This window comes from Panicum virgatum, chromosome 9K (assembly GCF_016808335.1).
Source record: "Panicum virgatum strain AP13 chromosome 9K, P.virgatum_v5, whole genome shotgun sequence".
In the NCBI taxonomy this organism is placed as follows: domain Eukaryota; kingdom Viridiplantae; phylum Streptophyta; class Magnoliopsida; order Poales; family Poaceae; genus Panicum; species Panicum virgatum.
In genome coordinates this window covers 2,209,665-2,226,702 of record NC_053144.1, presented here as the reverse complement: position 1 = coordinate 2,226,702, position 17,038 = coordinate 2,209,665, and the positions used below count along the sequence as shown (strand labels likewise).

The 17,038-nt window shown below is 46.5% G+C and overlaps 2 protein-coding genes across 3 annotated transcripts; both read right to left on the bottom strand.

Annotated features, from left to right (window-relative positions):
* Nucleotides 1–4,533: 4,533 nt before the first annotated feature.
* On the bottom strand, nucleotides 4,534–7,138 carry LOC120649252 (L-type lectin-domain containing receptor kinase SIT2-like). The gene has a single exon (XM_039926001.1). It carries the CDS (start codon nucleotides 6,893–6,895, stop codon nucleotides 4,841–4,843), a length of 2,055 nt encoding a protein of 684 aa, XP_039781935.1. The 5' UTR covers nucleotides 6,896–7,138; the 3' UTR covers nucleotides 4,534–4,840.
* Nucleotides 7,139–10,267: 3,129 nt separating this feature from the next.
* LOC120649251 (D-xylose-proton symporter-like 3, chloroplastic) lies at nucleotides 10,268–15,305 on the bottom strand. Of its 2 annotated transcripts, XM_039926000.1 has the most exons (14): nucleotides 15,037–15,304; nucleotides 14,824–14,912; nucleotides 14,261–14,339; nucleotides 14,122–14,181; nucleotides 13,960–14,026; nucleotides 13,751–13,875; nucleotides 12,931–13,032; nucleotides 12,475–12,852; nucleotides 12,232–12,279; nucleotides 12,029–12,091; nucleotides 11,822–11,902; nucleotides 11,455–11,553; nucleotides 11,224–11,361; nucleotides 10,268–10,770 (listed from the first exon to the last, which is right to left on the bottom strand). In XM_039926000.1, the coding sequence occupies exons 1-14, from the start codon at nucleotides 15,112–15,114 to the stop codon at nucleotides 10,636–10,638; spliced, it is 1,542 nt and encodes a 513-aa protein (XP_039781934.1). In that variant the 5' UTR covers nucleotides 15,115–15,304; the 3' UTR covers nucleotides 10,268–10,635. The 2 variants fall into 2 exon arrangements, with proteins under 2 accessions (XP_039781934.1, XP_039781933.1); XM_039925999.1 differs by having other exon boundaries at nucleotides 13,751–14,026; nucleotides 15,037–15,305.
* Nucleotides 15,306–17,038: the final 1,733 nt, after the last annotated feature.

The following is a 17,038-nucleotide window of genomic DNA, read 5'->3' as shown; positions in this document are numbered from 1 at the left end:
CCTGTGACTACCATGTCTGTCCAGGTTAGTCTATCCATCTCACTGCACCATAATTATCAAATAATCTCAATCAACGATCAACAATGTGGTAAGTTTTCAAATACTCTCTCCATTCCAAATTATAAGACATTCCGACAATCTTAAAGAGTCAAAGTTTTTTATATTTGACCAAATTTATATAATAGAATAATGATATTTATTATATAAATTAAGTACTATTAGATTCTTTATTAGTTATATTTTCATAGTACATCAATTTGATATCATAAATCTTTATATTCATTTCTATAACTTTGGCCAAATTTGAGATTGCTTTGACTCTCCAAATTTTTTGGAATGTCTTATAATTTGGAACGGATGGAGTAGTATACGTACCCCTATCAGAGCAGAGGTCCTACATCAGCTTAATTAGACGTTTAGGCCCAAGTCATGAGTCTTCTGTCCATATTACTTTATATGCAGATTCTGCAGATACAGAACAGCAACATTCAGAAAGAGACCCACAACAACGAGTGCAGTGTCACTACTTGCGTGTTTGCAGTAAAAGAAGACGACTAATGACTCTGCACTGGTGTGGTGTTGGGGACGATGTACTAGTATCACACGGTGTGGTCATTGCTGGATCTCCGGTCCGGTCCATCCCGTTCCCATGTTAGCAGAGGACGGTGATGCCGTACCCCAGGACCGGCCGCGGCCTTGACGACGAGGTCGAGGTCCCGGCCGGCGTTCGTTGCTAATGCTTGGGCAGGTAGAGCAGAGGCAGCCGGTCTCCCTCTCACTCGGGATGAGTCTTCGCTTGGCGTAGGGGTGGGCATTTAAAACCCGAAAAAACCAAACCGAACTGAACCGAACCGAATTTATGGTTCTCGGGTTCGGGTTCGGTCCACATTTATGGTTTAATTCGGGGTACGGGTTAGGGTTCGGTTCCTAGCCTCCAAAACCCGAATAGACCGAATAACCCGAAATTCATTCAAACTCTTGGTATGCCATGATATCTTATGTGATTTTTGAACTTATTAGCTAATAGTTGTTATCTCATCTTAATATTTGTATGTCTATTTCATTATGCTATTTTTTCATAGTTACTTATCGCTATTACTCGTACTTCTATTTAACTATTCATTGCATATATTTTGATGGAAGATGATGGTGTGTTTATTATTTGGTTAATTCGGTGGACCGAATAGACCGAACCGAAATATTCGGTCTATTCGGGTTCGGTTCCTAATTTTGTCTTTAAAATTTCGGTTCTCATTTTTTGAAACCCGAAATTCGCAAAACCCGAATAGACCGAACCGAAATACCCGAATAGACCGAATGCCCACCCCTAGCTTGGCGAGTCAGCGCTGTTGCTGCGTCCGATCTCTGGTCGGCATCGCATGCGTGTTGCCTTCTTGGAATCTTGGTGATTCAAGAATGTCGCTTTCTCTCTCGAGACCGGCGACGTGGGAGCGGGGCCTGCCTATTATTTCGCTGTCCCTGTTCCGGGCCAGGTATGATAATTGATATCAGCGGCAGAGGAGGCAGTAGGTGTTGGATCCATGGCGTTCACATCGATCGAGCTGCGCCGTCTCTGGCAACCGGAGCGATGGCTGAGGCAGTGCTCGTGTCGTGTGTGACGAAGGAGGAATGGAGGATGCGGCGGCGTGCAGGGGACTGGGGATCCGTGGCTAGCAGATGAAATCGGCTCTGAAACTGTGTAAGGAGCTCTGCTTTTTCAAAAAAAAAAGGAGCTCTATTTTGGGTACTTCTGCAATCTATGCTTGCTGTCCATCTCTGTCCTTTAGATATTTAGGATTCAGATATCTTCTGCTGCTTCCAGTGCATCAATGGTAAAAGAAGCAGGCTTTTATGCTAAACTTGTAGGTTCTTGCCATCTTTTCCCCCTATGATAGGTTGCAACATCTTGGAGCACCCTAATTTATGGGCGCCTGGTAGATTCGTTCCGTACGGTCGAATTCCAACAGTTTCTTTATTTTTTCCTTTTCTGATAAAATTTTTGTCATTTTGTAATAAAAGTTTTTAGGAGAAATTTTTTTCAGCAAAAAAACTGAAGGAGAAATGACCAAAGAAAAGCTCGGGTAAAAAGTTTTGCAGAGAATTTTTTTAAATAAAAATATTTTGGAGAGAGAAACCAAAAATATTTTAATGAGAAAAAAAATAAAAGAGAAGGTTTTAAGAAATGTTGAAAAAATTGGAAAAAAAACTTTTGCATCCAAAACTAGAAAAAATGGAGAAAAAGTTTTGTGCAAATTTTTGCATCAAAAAATAAGACAGAAAAAAGAAAAATAACGCTGCTACCCCTTCGGGCTACCCGCTTCCCGCCGCCGCTGCCGGAGGCGAATGCTTGGGGGAGGACCCGCGCTGTTGCTGGCGAGAGCCTGAGGTGCGGGCTGCCGCGCCGTGCGTGGAGCTTTGTTCCGTGGAAGCCCGCCGCCGCGCCGCTCGCCCCTGATAGGTGAAGCTCGCGGAGCTCCCCATCACTAGGCCGCCGTGCCTCCTCGCTGCCGGACCACCGTGCTGTGCCTCTACGCACCCGGGCTGCCGCACTGCACCTCCGGCCCGGCGAACACTAAGTCAGATCCAGAGCTAAAAAAAGAGAACGAAAAAAGAAGATGAAGCAGACTCGAACGGAAGGGAATCTCACGAGAGGAAGGTGAAGCCGATAGAAAAAAAGGAGGTTGGGAGGAGTCACGTGGGAGCGAGACCCGCTACGTTGGGGGGCGACCGTGACTTCGCTTCTGTCCGGTCACCCGTAGAACTAGTATTGGGCAACATCTTTTAGTTCCCTGAGTGAAGGCGATGCTTCACTTCTTAGTAAAAAAAACAGGCTTTTATCCGAAACTTTTAGGATCTTCTGATCCTTCCCCATGATAAAAACGTTGTAATATCTTTTGGTTCCTCTGAGTCCCGGCCAAGAAAGCGTAGTTCTCGGGGGGATTATACCTGTTGGTACCGGATTCCAAAAATTTGTCCATCGTTCCCCACAAGACAAGAACCTTTATTTCAACATTCAAAAAAAAATTATTTGCATTGGAAATGAGAGATATTTTGTTTCTCCATACAGAATTAGTTTCTTCTGATTCTGATGTAACAAACAATTTCTATGAAATATAAGAAGCCCCTTTTACCACTATTTATACGATTTAAGTATACATAAAGCAATTTATTTTTACTTTAATTTAAACTATACTTTTTACCTCAGAATGCTAACAGGTCCGATTTTTTATTTTGTATTTTAATAAGTAAAAGAAGTCAGTTAATTCATTAAGGCTATGTTTATACCGTGTATCAATGGTTAATTCTGAGTAGAAGGTTTCATCAGAACAATTATTATTTATTTCAAGCTATTTCAGCTCTTTCTTAATCTTCAAAAAGAAACTAATTCCGTAATGGTAAGACAAAAAAAATAAAAATAAAAAGGAAGTGTGAAAAAAAATAACAAGAAGATATTGGAACATCAATTTGAAAGAGATGATAGAAGCGATAGTTCATTTTGGTCATGGTATTAAGAAATGGAATCCTAAAATGGCCCCTTACATCTCGGCAAATCGTAAAGGTACTCATATTACAAATCTCGCTAGAAAAGCTCGTTTTTTATCAGAAGCTTGTGATTTAGTTTTTGATGCAGCAAGTCAGGGAAAAAGCTTCTTAACTGTGGATACCAAAAAAAGAGCAGCAGATTTAGTAGCATCAGCTGCAATAAGATCTTGTTGTTATTTCGTTAATAAAAAGTGGTTCAGTGGTATGTTAACGAATTGGTCGATTACCAAAACTAGACTTTCTCAATTTAGAGACTTAAGAGCAGAAGAAAAAATGGAAAAATTCCACCATCTCCCAAAAAGAGATGCGACAATCTTAAAGAGAAAATTATCTACCTTGCAAAGATATCTCGGCGGAATCAAATATATGGCGAGGTTGTCTGACATTGTGATCATCCTTGATCAGCAAAAAGAGTATATAGCTCTTCGGGAATGTGCCATTTTGGGGATTCCTACTATTTCTTTAGTCGATACCAATTGTGACCCAGATATCGCGAATATATCGATTCTTGCCAACGACGACACTATGACTTCAATTCGATTAGTTCTTAACAAATAAGTATTTGCTAAGATTTGGCCCAAAGACCCTTATCCTCTAAGTTTTTTCTTCATATCTGTCATTATTATTACTGATAGAAAAAATAGTTAGTAGTATAACAGTTGTTAGTTGAATTGAGGAGATGAATTATGAGAGATTACACTTTTTGTAAGTTAAAATTGATATATTCAATAAAATATTCTAAAAAAATTGTTGTATTGGACCACCCTAATAATAAACCCTAGATTCACCACAGCCTCTGAGTGAAGGCAATGGTTCTTTTTCTTCACAAAAGTTAGAAATGGTGTTAAAATATTCTTAGCATTTTCAAGGTTGATTAATTGCAATTGAAGAGATTTGTATGCGATGTTTGACGTCCATTTATTCGCCTGTTCTTATCATTTGCAGAACCAGTTCTTCTGAAATGCACCAATCTAAAATGGTAAATACGCGAGAGAGAAAAAAAATCAAGATTTATTAGTATCCTATGTTCACTTACATAAAAGATAACACGTACAAAACCTAAACAGTCAAAGGGTTAGGATGACAACAAAAACCTCTCTTCGATCATCCCTAAAACTGTATCCTATGCTCACTGCTAGAGAGAGAGGATTGTTATACTACACAAATGCATGATCCTGTAGCTTTTTGCTTTCCAATTTCAACCATCATATGCAAATCACTACAAATTATATAGACTTTTGAATTATTTAGTTACAAGAGAATTATGTAATTTAGTGAGGAGAGCTGATGATAGAACTCAACCGGAGATCAGGTGCTGGTGTTCAGCGCTGGAGCGCGAAGAAGGCGGCTGTGTCGTGACGGTGGCTGTCTCGATCATCGTCGGGAACATGCTGACGAACTCATCGAACCCCTCGTAGTACCCGAAGATCCTGCCGCTGCTGCATAGATTTTCCGGCGGCGTCGCCGGCGCCAGCGCAGCGCCTTCCAGTATCTGCAGCACCTGCCTCATGCTCGGCCGGCACTGGGGGTCAGGGTGCGAGCAGAGCAACCCGAGCTTGAGCACCACCTCGAGGTCGTCCTCGTCGCACTTGCCGATCCTGGGGTCCCTGGCGTCTCTGATCCTCCCGGCCTTCCAGCACTCGAGGACGTTGTCGACGAGCCCCGCCGGGTCGGCATTGCTGCCGCTGAGCGACTCCATGGGCCTCCGGCCGGAGGCCACCTCGAGCAGGAAGGCGCCGAACGCGAACACGTCGGCGCTCGTGGTGGCCTTGCCGGTCTTCAACATCTCCGGCGCGAGGTACCCGAACGTCCCGACGACGTGCGTCGTCTGCGAGTCGCCGCCGTGGTCGTAGAGCCGCGCCAGGCCGAAGTCGCTGAGCTTGGCGTTCATGTCGGCGTCGAGGAGGACGTTGCTGGCCTTGATGTCGCGGTGCACCACCACCTGCTCCCACCCCTCGTGCAGGTACAGCAGCCCGGCGGCGACGTCCCGGACGACCTTGGCGCGCCGCTCCCAGCTCAGAGCCGGCTTGTCGGCGTCGAACAAGTGCTTGTCGAGGCTGCCGTTGACCATGTAGTCGTAGACGAGGATCAGCTCGCCGCGCCGCCGGCAGTAGCCGAGGAGCTGCACCAGGTTGCGGTGGCGCAGCCGGCTCATGCTCGCGATCTCCGCGACGAACTCGCGCAGCCCCTGCCGCGAGTCGTGGGCGATCTTCTTGACGGCGACCTCGGCGCCCGACCGCCGGAGCACGCCGTGGTACACGGTGCCGAAGCCGCCGGCGCCGATGACGTTGCGGAAGCCCGCGGTCGCCGCGTGCAGGTCTTTGTAGCTGATCCGGTGAGGGCCGTACTCAATCTCCCAGTCCTCCTCCACCTCGGCGAACCGCCGGCGCCAGGCGACGAGTAGCGTGACGCCCGCTGACACCACGAGGAGCGCCACGACGGCGAGGAGGATCAGTGTCAGGAGCAGTTGCGGATGCATCGTCTTCTTGGGCCTAGGCGACGACGGGGCCCGCGGGAGCTTCGAGAGGTCGAGGTCCGGCGCACGGCCGCCGCCGCCGAGGCGAAAGCTCCAGCCGAGAACGTAGTGCGAGCTGGAGGCAGCGCCGTTCGCGGCCGAGAAGCCGACGTAGGTGTCGTCGGCCACCACCGGCGAGAGGTTGACAGCGCAGGACACGAGTGGGACTGCCGGCCTGGGCGCGCCGGCCGGCGCCACGGTCACCTCGAGACGCGTGCTCGCGCCGTCGTACTCGATCCACACCTGCAGCGGGTCCCCGCCGACCAGGCTGAGGCCGGTGGTCTCGCCGGTGGCGGCGTCGGCGTACCCCGCCGGCTTCGAGCAGTTGGACTTGAGGCTGTTGACGTCAACGCCGACGTGGTTGTCGTTGACGTCGGAGAACTCCTCGTCCATGGCCGTGTCGAGCTCGACGGCGACGACCCCGCTCCTGCCGTTCCCTAGGTGGTTGGACGTGTTGAAGAGGCCGAGGTTCTTGCCCACCATGGCTTCCGGCAGGGTCGCGGACGGCGCGAGCGCGAAGGCGAGCCCGTGGCCGTGCGCGTCCGGGTAGCGCGGCAGGATGGTGACGACGAAGGTGGTGGAGAAGGAGAGCGGCGCGCCCGTGGAGGCGTCCTTGAGGCGCAAGGGCGCGGGGTAGAAGCTGTGCCCGAGCACCTCGTTGGTCTCGTTGGTGAGCCGCAGGAGGCCGGAGGAGGTGACCACGGCGGCCCCGCTGGCCGTCAGGTTGTCGCGCGCGAAGCCAGCGAAAACGAACTCGGGGGCTGCGGCGGCCGCCGAGCCGCCTCGAGCCAGCACAGCGAGCAGGACCGGCACCAGCGCGGCAAGAACGGCCGGCATGGTGGAGCTGAGCTGGAACAAGATACGGCGATCTCGCTCGCAGCGGCCGGCGAACAAGTTGTGCCGGGCTGCTTATAGCTTGCTGCCGCAGCAATCAATGCCGGTTGGGTAGGGGGACTAGGGAGGGGGGGAGTCCGAGCCGAGCCGCGTGCGGCGAGAGGGACGTAGAAGTGGACGGCCGGGCATCGCCGGGGAGCGCTGGACTGCTCTACAAAGCATGGGTGGGAGAGGACGAGAGGTAGGAACGAATCAACGAAAGGTACAGTCGTGGCATGGAACTTGGGGTTTATGATTCCAAAGCTGAAAACACACGGTTTGTAGAGATCAATTAGTGAGTGATATTGATTTTTTTTTCGACGCGGGCACCACCCATTTCCATTATAGCAACAGAAATACAGAGTCTAAGTTTCACAGAAACAGGACGAGTGATATTGAATTAAAGTGATCAAATGCCTTAAACATTCGTGAATGTTAGGATAATTCACACACGCGCGCACACACGCACGACTACTGATGCCAACAAAAGAAGAAGAAGAAGCATACGGCTAGATCTTTTATCCAATCTTTCATGTACTGTAGAGGAGAGAGCTCCAAATCGGTCATATAAAGGATGAATAGATAAACATTATGACCACATTGGCATGGCACATATGTAGGCAAGCATAGGCTAATTATTGATATTTTACCCTCAAGTGAAAAAAAATTAGCAAGTTTAGGAGAAGCCTAGTAGATCTTCAAATTAATACAGTAGTTCTGAGGATCTTGATGATACCTCCGAATAAGTTTGACTTTACTCTGATTGACGTGTGACGTTACATCTTAGTACCAGCCCCCCAAAAGCAAGATCTATCTATCTCATGGCTGAACTGAATTGAAGGCCAGGGCAGGGGTCGCCATCCACACTCAATTCGCCGGGCGCGCACACTAGGCAGACACAAGCACTGCACATGAGAGAGACCCATGGCTAGCTAGCGGCAACTGCCAGCTGGATTGAACAGGCGTGCTGCGATCGATCGAGCTCAAGGAGTGGCCTCTGCAGACTGCAGTTGAGTTGGTTGGGATCATTGGAACATCTCTTTTCTTCCTAGGCAGCTGTGACAGTATCTAAATCCAAAGATGCACGATCCAGTCCCGCCACACCAGGACGCGATATGGGCTAGATACATCAGGCAAAGTCAATCATCGTCGCCAACTGATGAATAATCAAATTAAGAACCCTGCCCCACAGCAAGAACTTAATAATTGTCTGTCGTTAACTTGCTGTCACATTGCTGCCGTTACGTTGGATGAGTTGCTTGATCAGGATTTTTATTATCTCTTGTGTTTTGGGGGATCTTGATTGTGATAACCAACCCAACTGCAGCCAGTAATCCCCGGGCAGAGCAGTTTTCAGAAATCACACTTTATACTCGGCGAGTCAACCCGCGCATATTACTGCATCGATATCCTAATGCGTGTGTGTGTATATATAGAGAGAGAGAGAGAGAGAGAGAGAGAGAAAAGTCCAAATCACTACCCTTATATATCAACAATATCCGGATAACCCCCGAATCAATTTTATAGTTTACTTAACCCCCACTTTTTCCTAAACCAGTTCACTATACACCTTTTGCACGCTCTAAATCTGGTTTTGCTGACTGGATGGCTGTTTCACCAACTAATGATGCCACACAAGCAGTCCAACGTGGCAAAAAGATTGCATGCCCACTTAACCCCCTTGGGAGCGGACGGAACAGGTGTGTTCCTTCCTCTCTCGCCTATACCTCGAGTTCGTTGGCTCCGCCTCCCTCTCGGTGCCCCCGACAACGACGTTGATCGGCGCTTGTGATGGTCGCGGCCCAAACAAGTTGATCGGCGACAACAACGTCAACCAGGTGTGTTTCCCTGCCCCTAGGATGAAAAAAATTGTAGAGAACTGTGTATACATTGGACTGCGGTTAGACTATTTGGATGTTGGCGATCCAATCTTGGTTGGAATTGGGAGTTTTTTTTTCATTTAGATGGATTTACGAGTCAGGCAAAGAGGCAAGTATCTGATATGCAATGAATTTTTTTAAATTAATTTTGCCGCACTATGTGTACTACAAATTGACAAATGTTGTTCTATATATGCAGGTTCTGAGACTAATAAGCCACAAAAGAAGCCTAGGAACACAAAAGGGTCTTAAAGTAGCAGTCAGGTTACATGCCTTCCACATCGACTCCTGTGAAGAATAAGAAAAAAGCTGCTACCAAGGCTATCTCCACGGCTTAAAGCTCCTGCAAAGAAAAGGAAGTGAACTACCAGCAAGTATTTGAGTTGTTTATCGTCTTTTGGATGTAACTAGTTGGTCTAGTCATATGGTGAACTTATAAGTTAGTCAATTTTGGTTCAATTTAGCACATCGATCAATTATGGTACAATTCATTTTTGCCACTTTCCGGTTACATGCAAGCATTAAAAATAGTTTTGACGGGAATCTGGTTATCTGTTATAGTTGTTCTGAGAATATGATGAAAAGCACTACATTAGATGAATTTTCTCTGAAATTGACAGATGCAGAAATCTAAATTCACACAATTATATTGATCCAAATCTCAATTGATAAAGTCTTCAATTCACTACTATCTGAAGCTGAAGCTTAGTTCGTCAGTACGATGGCTGCCTTTCATCCTGTCCAGTCCTAGTGCAGGCTTGGCAGCACTGGTCTTTCTCCCCGTAGCAGTGGAACACCTGGCCGAGCGTCCGCCTCGTAGAGATGCATCACAACGCGCAGTTGTGGCCACTGGCCAGGCCCCGCGGTGGCCGGAGATCCGTTGGAATAGCACGGGCCAAGCTTGGCGCCCAGCGGAAGTGAACCACCAACAGTGAGGAACCACACCAGCGCGGGGATGGATGGCAACGACCAAGACATGGATGGCGACGAGCAAGCTAGCTAGGGCGCAATGGGAGTCAGTCGACGCCGGCGCAGTGTGGGCAGTAGGGAGATGCACATTCGGGAGGTAGGGGGCATTCTGGAGGGGGTTAAGTGGACCTGCGATCTTTTTGCCACGTTAGACTGCTTGTGTGGCATCATTAGTTCGTGAAACAGCCATCCAGTTAGCAAAACCAGGTTTAGAGCGTGCGGAAGGTGTATAGTGAACTGGTTTAGGAAAAGGTGGTGATTAAGTAAACTATAAAATTGATTAGGGGGTTATCCGGACATTGTTGATAGATGAGGGTAGTGATTTGGACTTTTTCCTAAAATAAATATCTGAATTAATACGGAGTAGCTAGCTAGTAGTTGTCATGGTGTATTTCTTATTCCTGAATCATGAGAGTATACGATTCCACGCCCCCCACCAGGACGCAATCTGGGCCAGATGCGTCATCACTTCATCAGGAACCAAATGTTACAGAATATCGCTGTCTCGTGGACGAGCTTAATCAATGCTAAATGAGCAGGTATTGTTAAATGCGGTGGTCAGGTTTCCATTGCCCGTCGCATTTTTGTTTCATGAGCTTCTTGATTGTCATGTCTATTTGGTTCAGTGACACTCCAGATGCTGAACAAAGTCTAGCCTGGTTGCAGATGCATCAATGGGAAGTAGCAACAGCAATACATGTGGCAAGCACAATTTACACCGAGACGTGTCCTGCTTATGCACTCAAAGTCTGAAACTTTGACGCACTCAGATCCTACGAGTGAGCAATCCATGTTGTAAACGGCATTGAACTTTCTGGCCGACAACTGGGGCTGTAGAGCCCTGACCGCGCCATTTTACTTCAGGATCTTAGACTCGATCTCCTCCAAGCTCAGTCCTTTTGTCTCGGGAACATTGAGGATCACAAACACGAGGGCTAGCACTGCTATGGCCCCAAACAGGAAAAAGATATTCTCTGGCCCAAGGAATTCCTGTGGTGAAAAGAGAAATATAAATTGTTGGCACAACCGCAAAAGTGTAATGCTTGTTCCCATATTTGTGCAAAATGAAAAAATTAATATCAGCATTTCGAATAGATAGCCAAAATACACTAATTCGGTAAGGCGGTAACCCCAGTGAAACCATGGTTGGAGGTCAGTTAGCAGTTTTGAGTTTTGAAATACACACACACACACACAAACAAACAAAAAATCACTATGAGTTTGGACCTGAGAAGAGGCTGAATTTGGACCACAGAACAGGGACACAGGGTACAACAGTTTTTCTATGACGGGTCAAAATGAGTATTTAATGGGGAAGGATTCCTTGATCACAAGTACTAGGTATTGACACGTTTAGTTGGTCATGTAATTTTGGGACTGCACTTGAAGAAGCTAAACATCATGAAATTGCAGACCAGGAAGTGGCAAGATGAGAAGCAATACCTGCAAGGGTGAAAATGCAAATGTCACCAACGCATTCGAGCCGAAATTTGTTAGTACTGCGAGGCTGATCCCACGTCCTCTTGTTCGGAGGGGAAATATCTCAGACACCATTAGCCAACTAATTGGACCAAATGAGACCTGAAACACATGGGTGTATAAGCTTTTTGTGGATTCCTGAAAACAAATATTGTTATGCTTGTCAGGCTCCTTGTACAGAATAAATGCACCGACCTGGTAAGCACCAACATAAAGAAGTAAAGCGCCAACAGCAACAAATGGAAAGTTGTTCAGAATCTTGTAGTAAGCTGCAAGTAAGAAGAGTGACAGAGCCTGCATTTACAAGTTACAGAGAACATAAGGGCAATTTAGTTATAAACTTATAACATAGGAATAGAAACCTGACAGAAAATGCGCAAAGTTACTAATACCGACTATCTCATTTTAATGTAGAGTTATAGACTAATACAGTACCTTAAATACTAGTATTTCCAGTGTTCATGTTAAGTAGGATTGCCAGACTCAATTCAAGTCTGTGTGTGGGCACTTTCCATGTAATATGTAGAACTAAATCGAATAACACAAAGACATAAAAACTCACGATTCCACCAACACCTCCAATCAATAATGGGCGCCTTCCAAGATCATCAACTTTCAATACCGCAACACCTGTCATTAGCAACTGCAAAGAATAGAAAATAGAATTGTTACACAGACTCGAACTAAAAGAAAGCATAAGATTTCTACCTACACAGTTTGATACAAAAGCAGCTAATATACGAGTACCAAAGTAGATGTTCTGCATTACCTTGAACAACCCAATATAAATTGCCACTCTGGCAGCATCTGATGCCGCTGAGAACCCAGCAGTCTACATAATGCATACTTTAGAGATGGAGACATTGAATTGTATGAACTAAAGAACTGTATCTAGCAGATAAAAGTATCCGACTTCTAAATTTTCTATATAAAAACTATATCACCAAATAATTCCGAGCAAAATATTGGTACCTGAAGTATCGAAGCTGCATAATATAGAACACTTGGCTGACCTGTTATCTGCCAAATAAGAGTTTAGCTCGATATCACAGTTCCAGCATGTTTATGATACCACTCAAAAAGAAGTAGCATTCACCCATATTTTGAAAATAGATACAAAAGGGCAGAAAATTACAAAACAAAAGATGATAAAAGCATGGCCAGAACTTTAGCTTGTGTAATCTGCATATACATGGGTTAAAGAGAACAAAATACCTGCTGAAACAGAACCAGCCCTCCTCCAATGCTGAAGGCCTTCAAGCTAGCTCCCTCAAATACCTCCCAAATATTTCCTTCACCTTCCTGTCCGGCATAGGCAGCCTTAATAGAGATAATGGTATCTTCAACATCATCTGCTAAAACCTTCTCACTTGCTGAGCTGCCCCTCAATGTTCTAAGGGCTTGAATTGCTTTCTTTTTATTATCCTCCATAGATCCCTTTCCTTGAACTGCCCTGAGAAGTAGCCATCTTGGTGAAGGTGGTAAACTCCACATACCGATAGCCATAACAGCTGCAAGCGGAGCGCCAAAACCAAACATGTACCGCCATCCTCCTACGTTGTCAATTTCAAAACTTCCTATAAGGTATCCAAACTGCACAAAATTGTTTAATGGTCAGCATGCATGAAATGGGTGCATAAAAGTAGAATACACAGAGGAATATATAATTACCAGTATTCCTAACACAATAAACAGCTCCTTCAAAGATATCAATGTTCCGCGTATTTGCGAAGGAGAAGTCTCTGCAATGTAAAGTGGCGCACCATGCATTGCCTGGCACAGAGCAACATAATGGTTCAGTGGCATAACATCCTAATGTTTAGGACATCATTGGTCTATAAACTCTCCCATACCCCTAGCTGAATATGCATATGCTCTTTGCAACTGTAATCCTCTTCAATTCCTATTAATCCCTTTTTCACAAAGCATGGATCCATGGAGAATTTAAATGCTTGTGGATGTTAAAAGTTGGTGTCAAACAGGCTAGTGTGAAGTACTACCCGCAAAACACATAGTGCCATAAGAAAAGAAAAAAAGCACCTAGTGCCTCCACCTCGGAAATTGAAGCAGAAAGTTAGATTAAACGCCTTAGCAAATAATGGATTTACAACCAACTTGATTTTGCCGTAAACGGCCGGTGATATTCAATAGACTAATCATAAATTAATTACATCAGAACACAACTTTAATTATTTGCTAAGGTATACAGCATAACCAAGGTATACTGACAGTGAAATGATAGATTTACAACCAGCTTGTTGCGTATAGTGCAGATCACGGAAATAGAGATTTTGCTGTATACTTAGCAAAATAATTGATTGGTCTATTGAAATATCAAAACACCAAGAGAATGTCATGTTACCCAGCTTGAGTGAATATATAGGTTATTGTCCCCAGAAATCATTTTTACATGTGTTCCTAAATTAGATTCATTTAACAACAGTAACCTGGGATCATCTTTGGGGGAACAAATTGTGCCTGCAGTACTCACCAATCCAATACCAATCCCATAAAGGATACGACCTATGATTAGAGCTACAAAATTAGGAGCAAATCCAGTGACCAAAGCACCAAGAATATACAATGCAGCCGCGGTGACCAATTCTATTCTCCTTCCTGTACCAAGATGGTAGAAGTTATCCGCCCCCTTATCAAATAAGTATAGTAAGGAAATTAAATTGGTGTAGCTTTTTAATTCACCTAGAAAATCTGTAACACGGTATGCGAGAATAGAGCCACCAAGAGCACCATAAAGTGAACCACTTGCCTGAATTAAAAAAAAAAAGGAAACTCAGTTTGATCTTGATAATTTATAGGAAAATGAAGAAGCAAAAGATTAGGAATCATAGAAATTTTGATTACCACAAGCCCCAGTTGTACAGATGAAAGGTTGAACCAAGTGGTGCCACTGAGATCAGCAGACTGAAGAGGAATACACCCAGTGGCAGTGAGACTGTATGTCAGCTAGAGGAAATTCACAGGAACGAAAACAGGGACTAACTTGTACAGAGATTGTTGCTCCAGAGGTTGCGCCAATGTCATAGCCGAAAAGGAGTCCGCCCAATGCAGGGAACAAGAACCTGTTCCAAACAGTGATCCATCAGTAGTTCAGTACTGAGGCTGCAATTTCGATAAGCGTCCTGATTACCCCCTTTTTATTTGTTTATTTTCGAATCTCTACACCAAGGAGCATTGCTATGCAAGCTCTGTACAAAAATATTAAACAGGTCCTAAATTACTATATCATCATACAGTCTATGACTGCTCCATATTAAAGGATCACATTTTAAAATGGTTAAGTCGTGGATCTTAGTGTATTTTGAAACAAAAGATAACACAGTTCTATATTATGTGGCCAATTTGCTACGATGCAGTACAGTTGAGCAATTCTGCTACATGATTAATCCAAGCCAATACCTCATCAAAACTCTGAACCAGCCAAAACTACGGAACAACCTATTTAAAGTGCATCAATTAGGCGGTTGCCTCGATCAGGCATTGTGCAAGGTTGAATCAGGCTAGAAATGACGGGTGTAGTTCGAGGGTGGGCAGCAAATAGCTTACGGGAGGATGACGGGTGCCCACGAGAACGCCGCGCCCCCCGCCGCGGTGCCACGCCCGGCATCGCCCTCGCCCTGCGCATGGGTCCGCACCTGCACATCGACCTCCATGCCGTCAGACCTCCACTGCCAACCAGAGCCGCTTCCTCCCCAGAATAGCAGGGGCGCACGACGGCTATGTTTAGCCGCCGCCTCGGGGTAGGGTCGGGCGCCGTACGCGGAGCCTGGGGTGTCCCCCGCCGGCGGCGGGGCGGAGAAGCGGCTCGGCGTCCCCCGTCACGCGGAGAGCATCCATCGCCGACGAGCGGTGGCTGATAGGTGATAGCCAGGGGGCGGCAGCGGCGGTGGCAGGGCAGTGGGCGGTGGGTAGCGCAGGTCGGGGCTGCGATGGCACGAGTGGCGGTGGATGCGGCGAGTGACCAAGGGGGGAGGCAATGGGTCGCCATGGCTGGGTCAGAAGGACCTCAGCTTGGCCGTGTGGGTTCGCACGTGCGACAATTATTTTATTCCTAACAATAAGCATTTGACAACTTTGCTAATACAACCTCACGTAACCTCGGAGTGGTGAACCGGCAAAAACAAAGGACGAGAACGCAAACTCAATCAGCCCCACAATACAGAGAAAAGATGAACCGACCAGGACCAAAATTTAATTCGTTAAAATTGGCTGCCGAGGTGGTACTAAACCCGCAGACCTCCGAACCAAGGGAACTAACGACTTGGGCTACGATGCTTTGAGCTCTTTTTCTTATTTGTGGGCCGTTGCTTCCGTGAACACAGATCGGGATAACAGCAGGCCCAACGAGCTTGTTAACGGGCTACTCCAGACTAGAAAAGGCCGTAAGATTCCTGTGCGTTCATCATGTTCTCAGGCTCGTTGCAGACTCTCATCTTAAACTTTAAGCAAAATTGTTTAAGCTTTGTGATAGAAAAAACAATGCGTGGTTCAGTTGCGAATGGGTTCAGTTTTGAAATAAACGAATGGGACAATGGGTTTAATTTTGACTATGCGTGGTTCATTGGATGGCATATTCCCTGGCTTTCTCCCCACCCCAGATCAGTGTTACTAGGGGCGGAACCGATGTCGATTAACATCGATGATTTTTTTGCAAAATTAGTACTCCCTCCGTCCCAAATTATAAGTCATTTCAAGAATTTTAAAGAGTCAAACCATCTCAAAGTTTGACCACCGCCTTCCCCACCCCTACCCCAAGGTCCTTGGTCTTAGGCTGCTGCTTCTTGGGATTCTTGGTCCTAGTGGGCTTCTTGCCGGCGAGCTTCCTGTCAGTGGTTGAGAGCCCTATGGAGAATACCGGCTCTTTCATGTCCTTTGGCTGTGTGGGATCAGTATTCTCCACCGTGTTATTGTTGGTGTCCGTCACCTTTTCCTCCTCCCCCGGGTTGCTGTTCTTATTTTCCATAGTGGCTGCTGCTCCAAAGGAGAATTTGGGTGGCTCTGTAGTGTTGGAGTTTCCCGCACTGTCAGTTGCCCTAGAAGAGAATGAGGTTGAGGTTTGGGGACCAAAGGAAGGGATGTCAAATATGGATGGGGGCATCTCGTTCTTCGGCGCTGCCTTGGCTGTTGGGCCAAAGGATAATTTGGAGAATGGATTTGGGGTGGATAATGTGGGCTCCTCCTTGGGCACCTCAAGATGTCGCTCTGTGGGCTTCCTCTAGGAGCTGGTGTTTGGCACCTCTTCCTCTGTGTGCCCCTGGGGCAATGATGTAGCCACCAACTCCTCTGCAGGATCATTGTGCTGCTGATCGGGCACATTCTTGTTGGTGGCCCTCTCCGCAGGCACATTGGGAGCCAAAGCCGCCTCCTTTGGCTGCTGCGCGTCGGTCACATTCTTGTTGGTGCGCTTCTGTAGGGGTTACCGCCTCTTCTTACCCATCTCTTCACCACCACACCAGGGCGGAATCAAACCTGCATGCGATTGTCCCAAATTCATATCAAGAAACAAGGCCAATGTCCGAGCGAAGGGGTTGCATGCCATGGCGGTGGAGAGCGTAGAGAGACCAGCGATGCTGGACTTCCCTAGCACCCAAGAACCACGCAAGATGAACGAACTGCAGAGCACAAACCCGATGTGAAGAGGTGCTAGGGTTTACTCACAGTGTAAGAAGGGTGAACTGCAGACCACAAGACCCGGCGGCTGGAGCAGGTGGAAAGCACACGCAAGCAGCAGGGGAGCAAGACGGTGAGTAAAACCCCCAGC

Bases quoted from the DNA above. Each gene is read 5' to 3' on its own strand.
- LOC120649252 (XM_039926001.1), bottom strand. From the start codon at position 6,895: ATGCCGGCCGTTCTTGCCGCGCTGGTGCCGGTCCTGCTCGCTGTGCTG.
- LOC120649251 (XM_039925999.1), bottom strand. From the start codon at position 15,114: ATGGATGCTCTCCGCGTGACGGGGGACGCCGAGCCGCTTCTCCGCCCC. The intron at 13,033-13,750 runs GTGAGTACTGCA...GCTCTGTGCCAG, and splicing joins ATGGGATTGGTATTGGATTG to GCAATGCATGGTGCGCCACT. The intron at 12,853-12,930 runs GTAATTATATAT...AATTTTGTGCAG, and splicing joins TTATTGTGTTAGGAATACTG to TTTGGATACCTTATAGGAAG.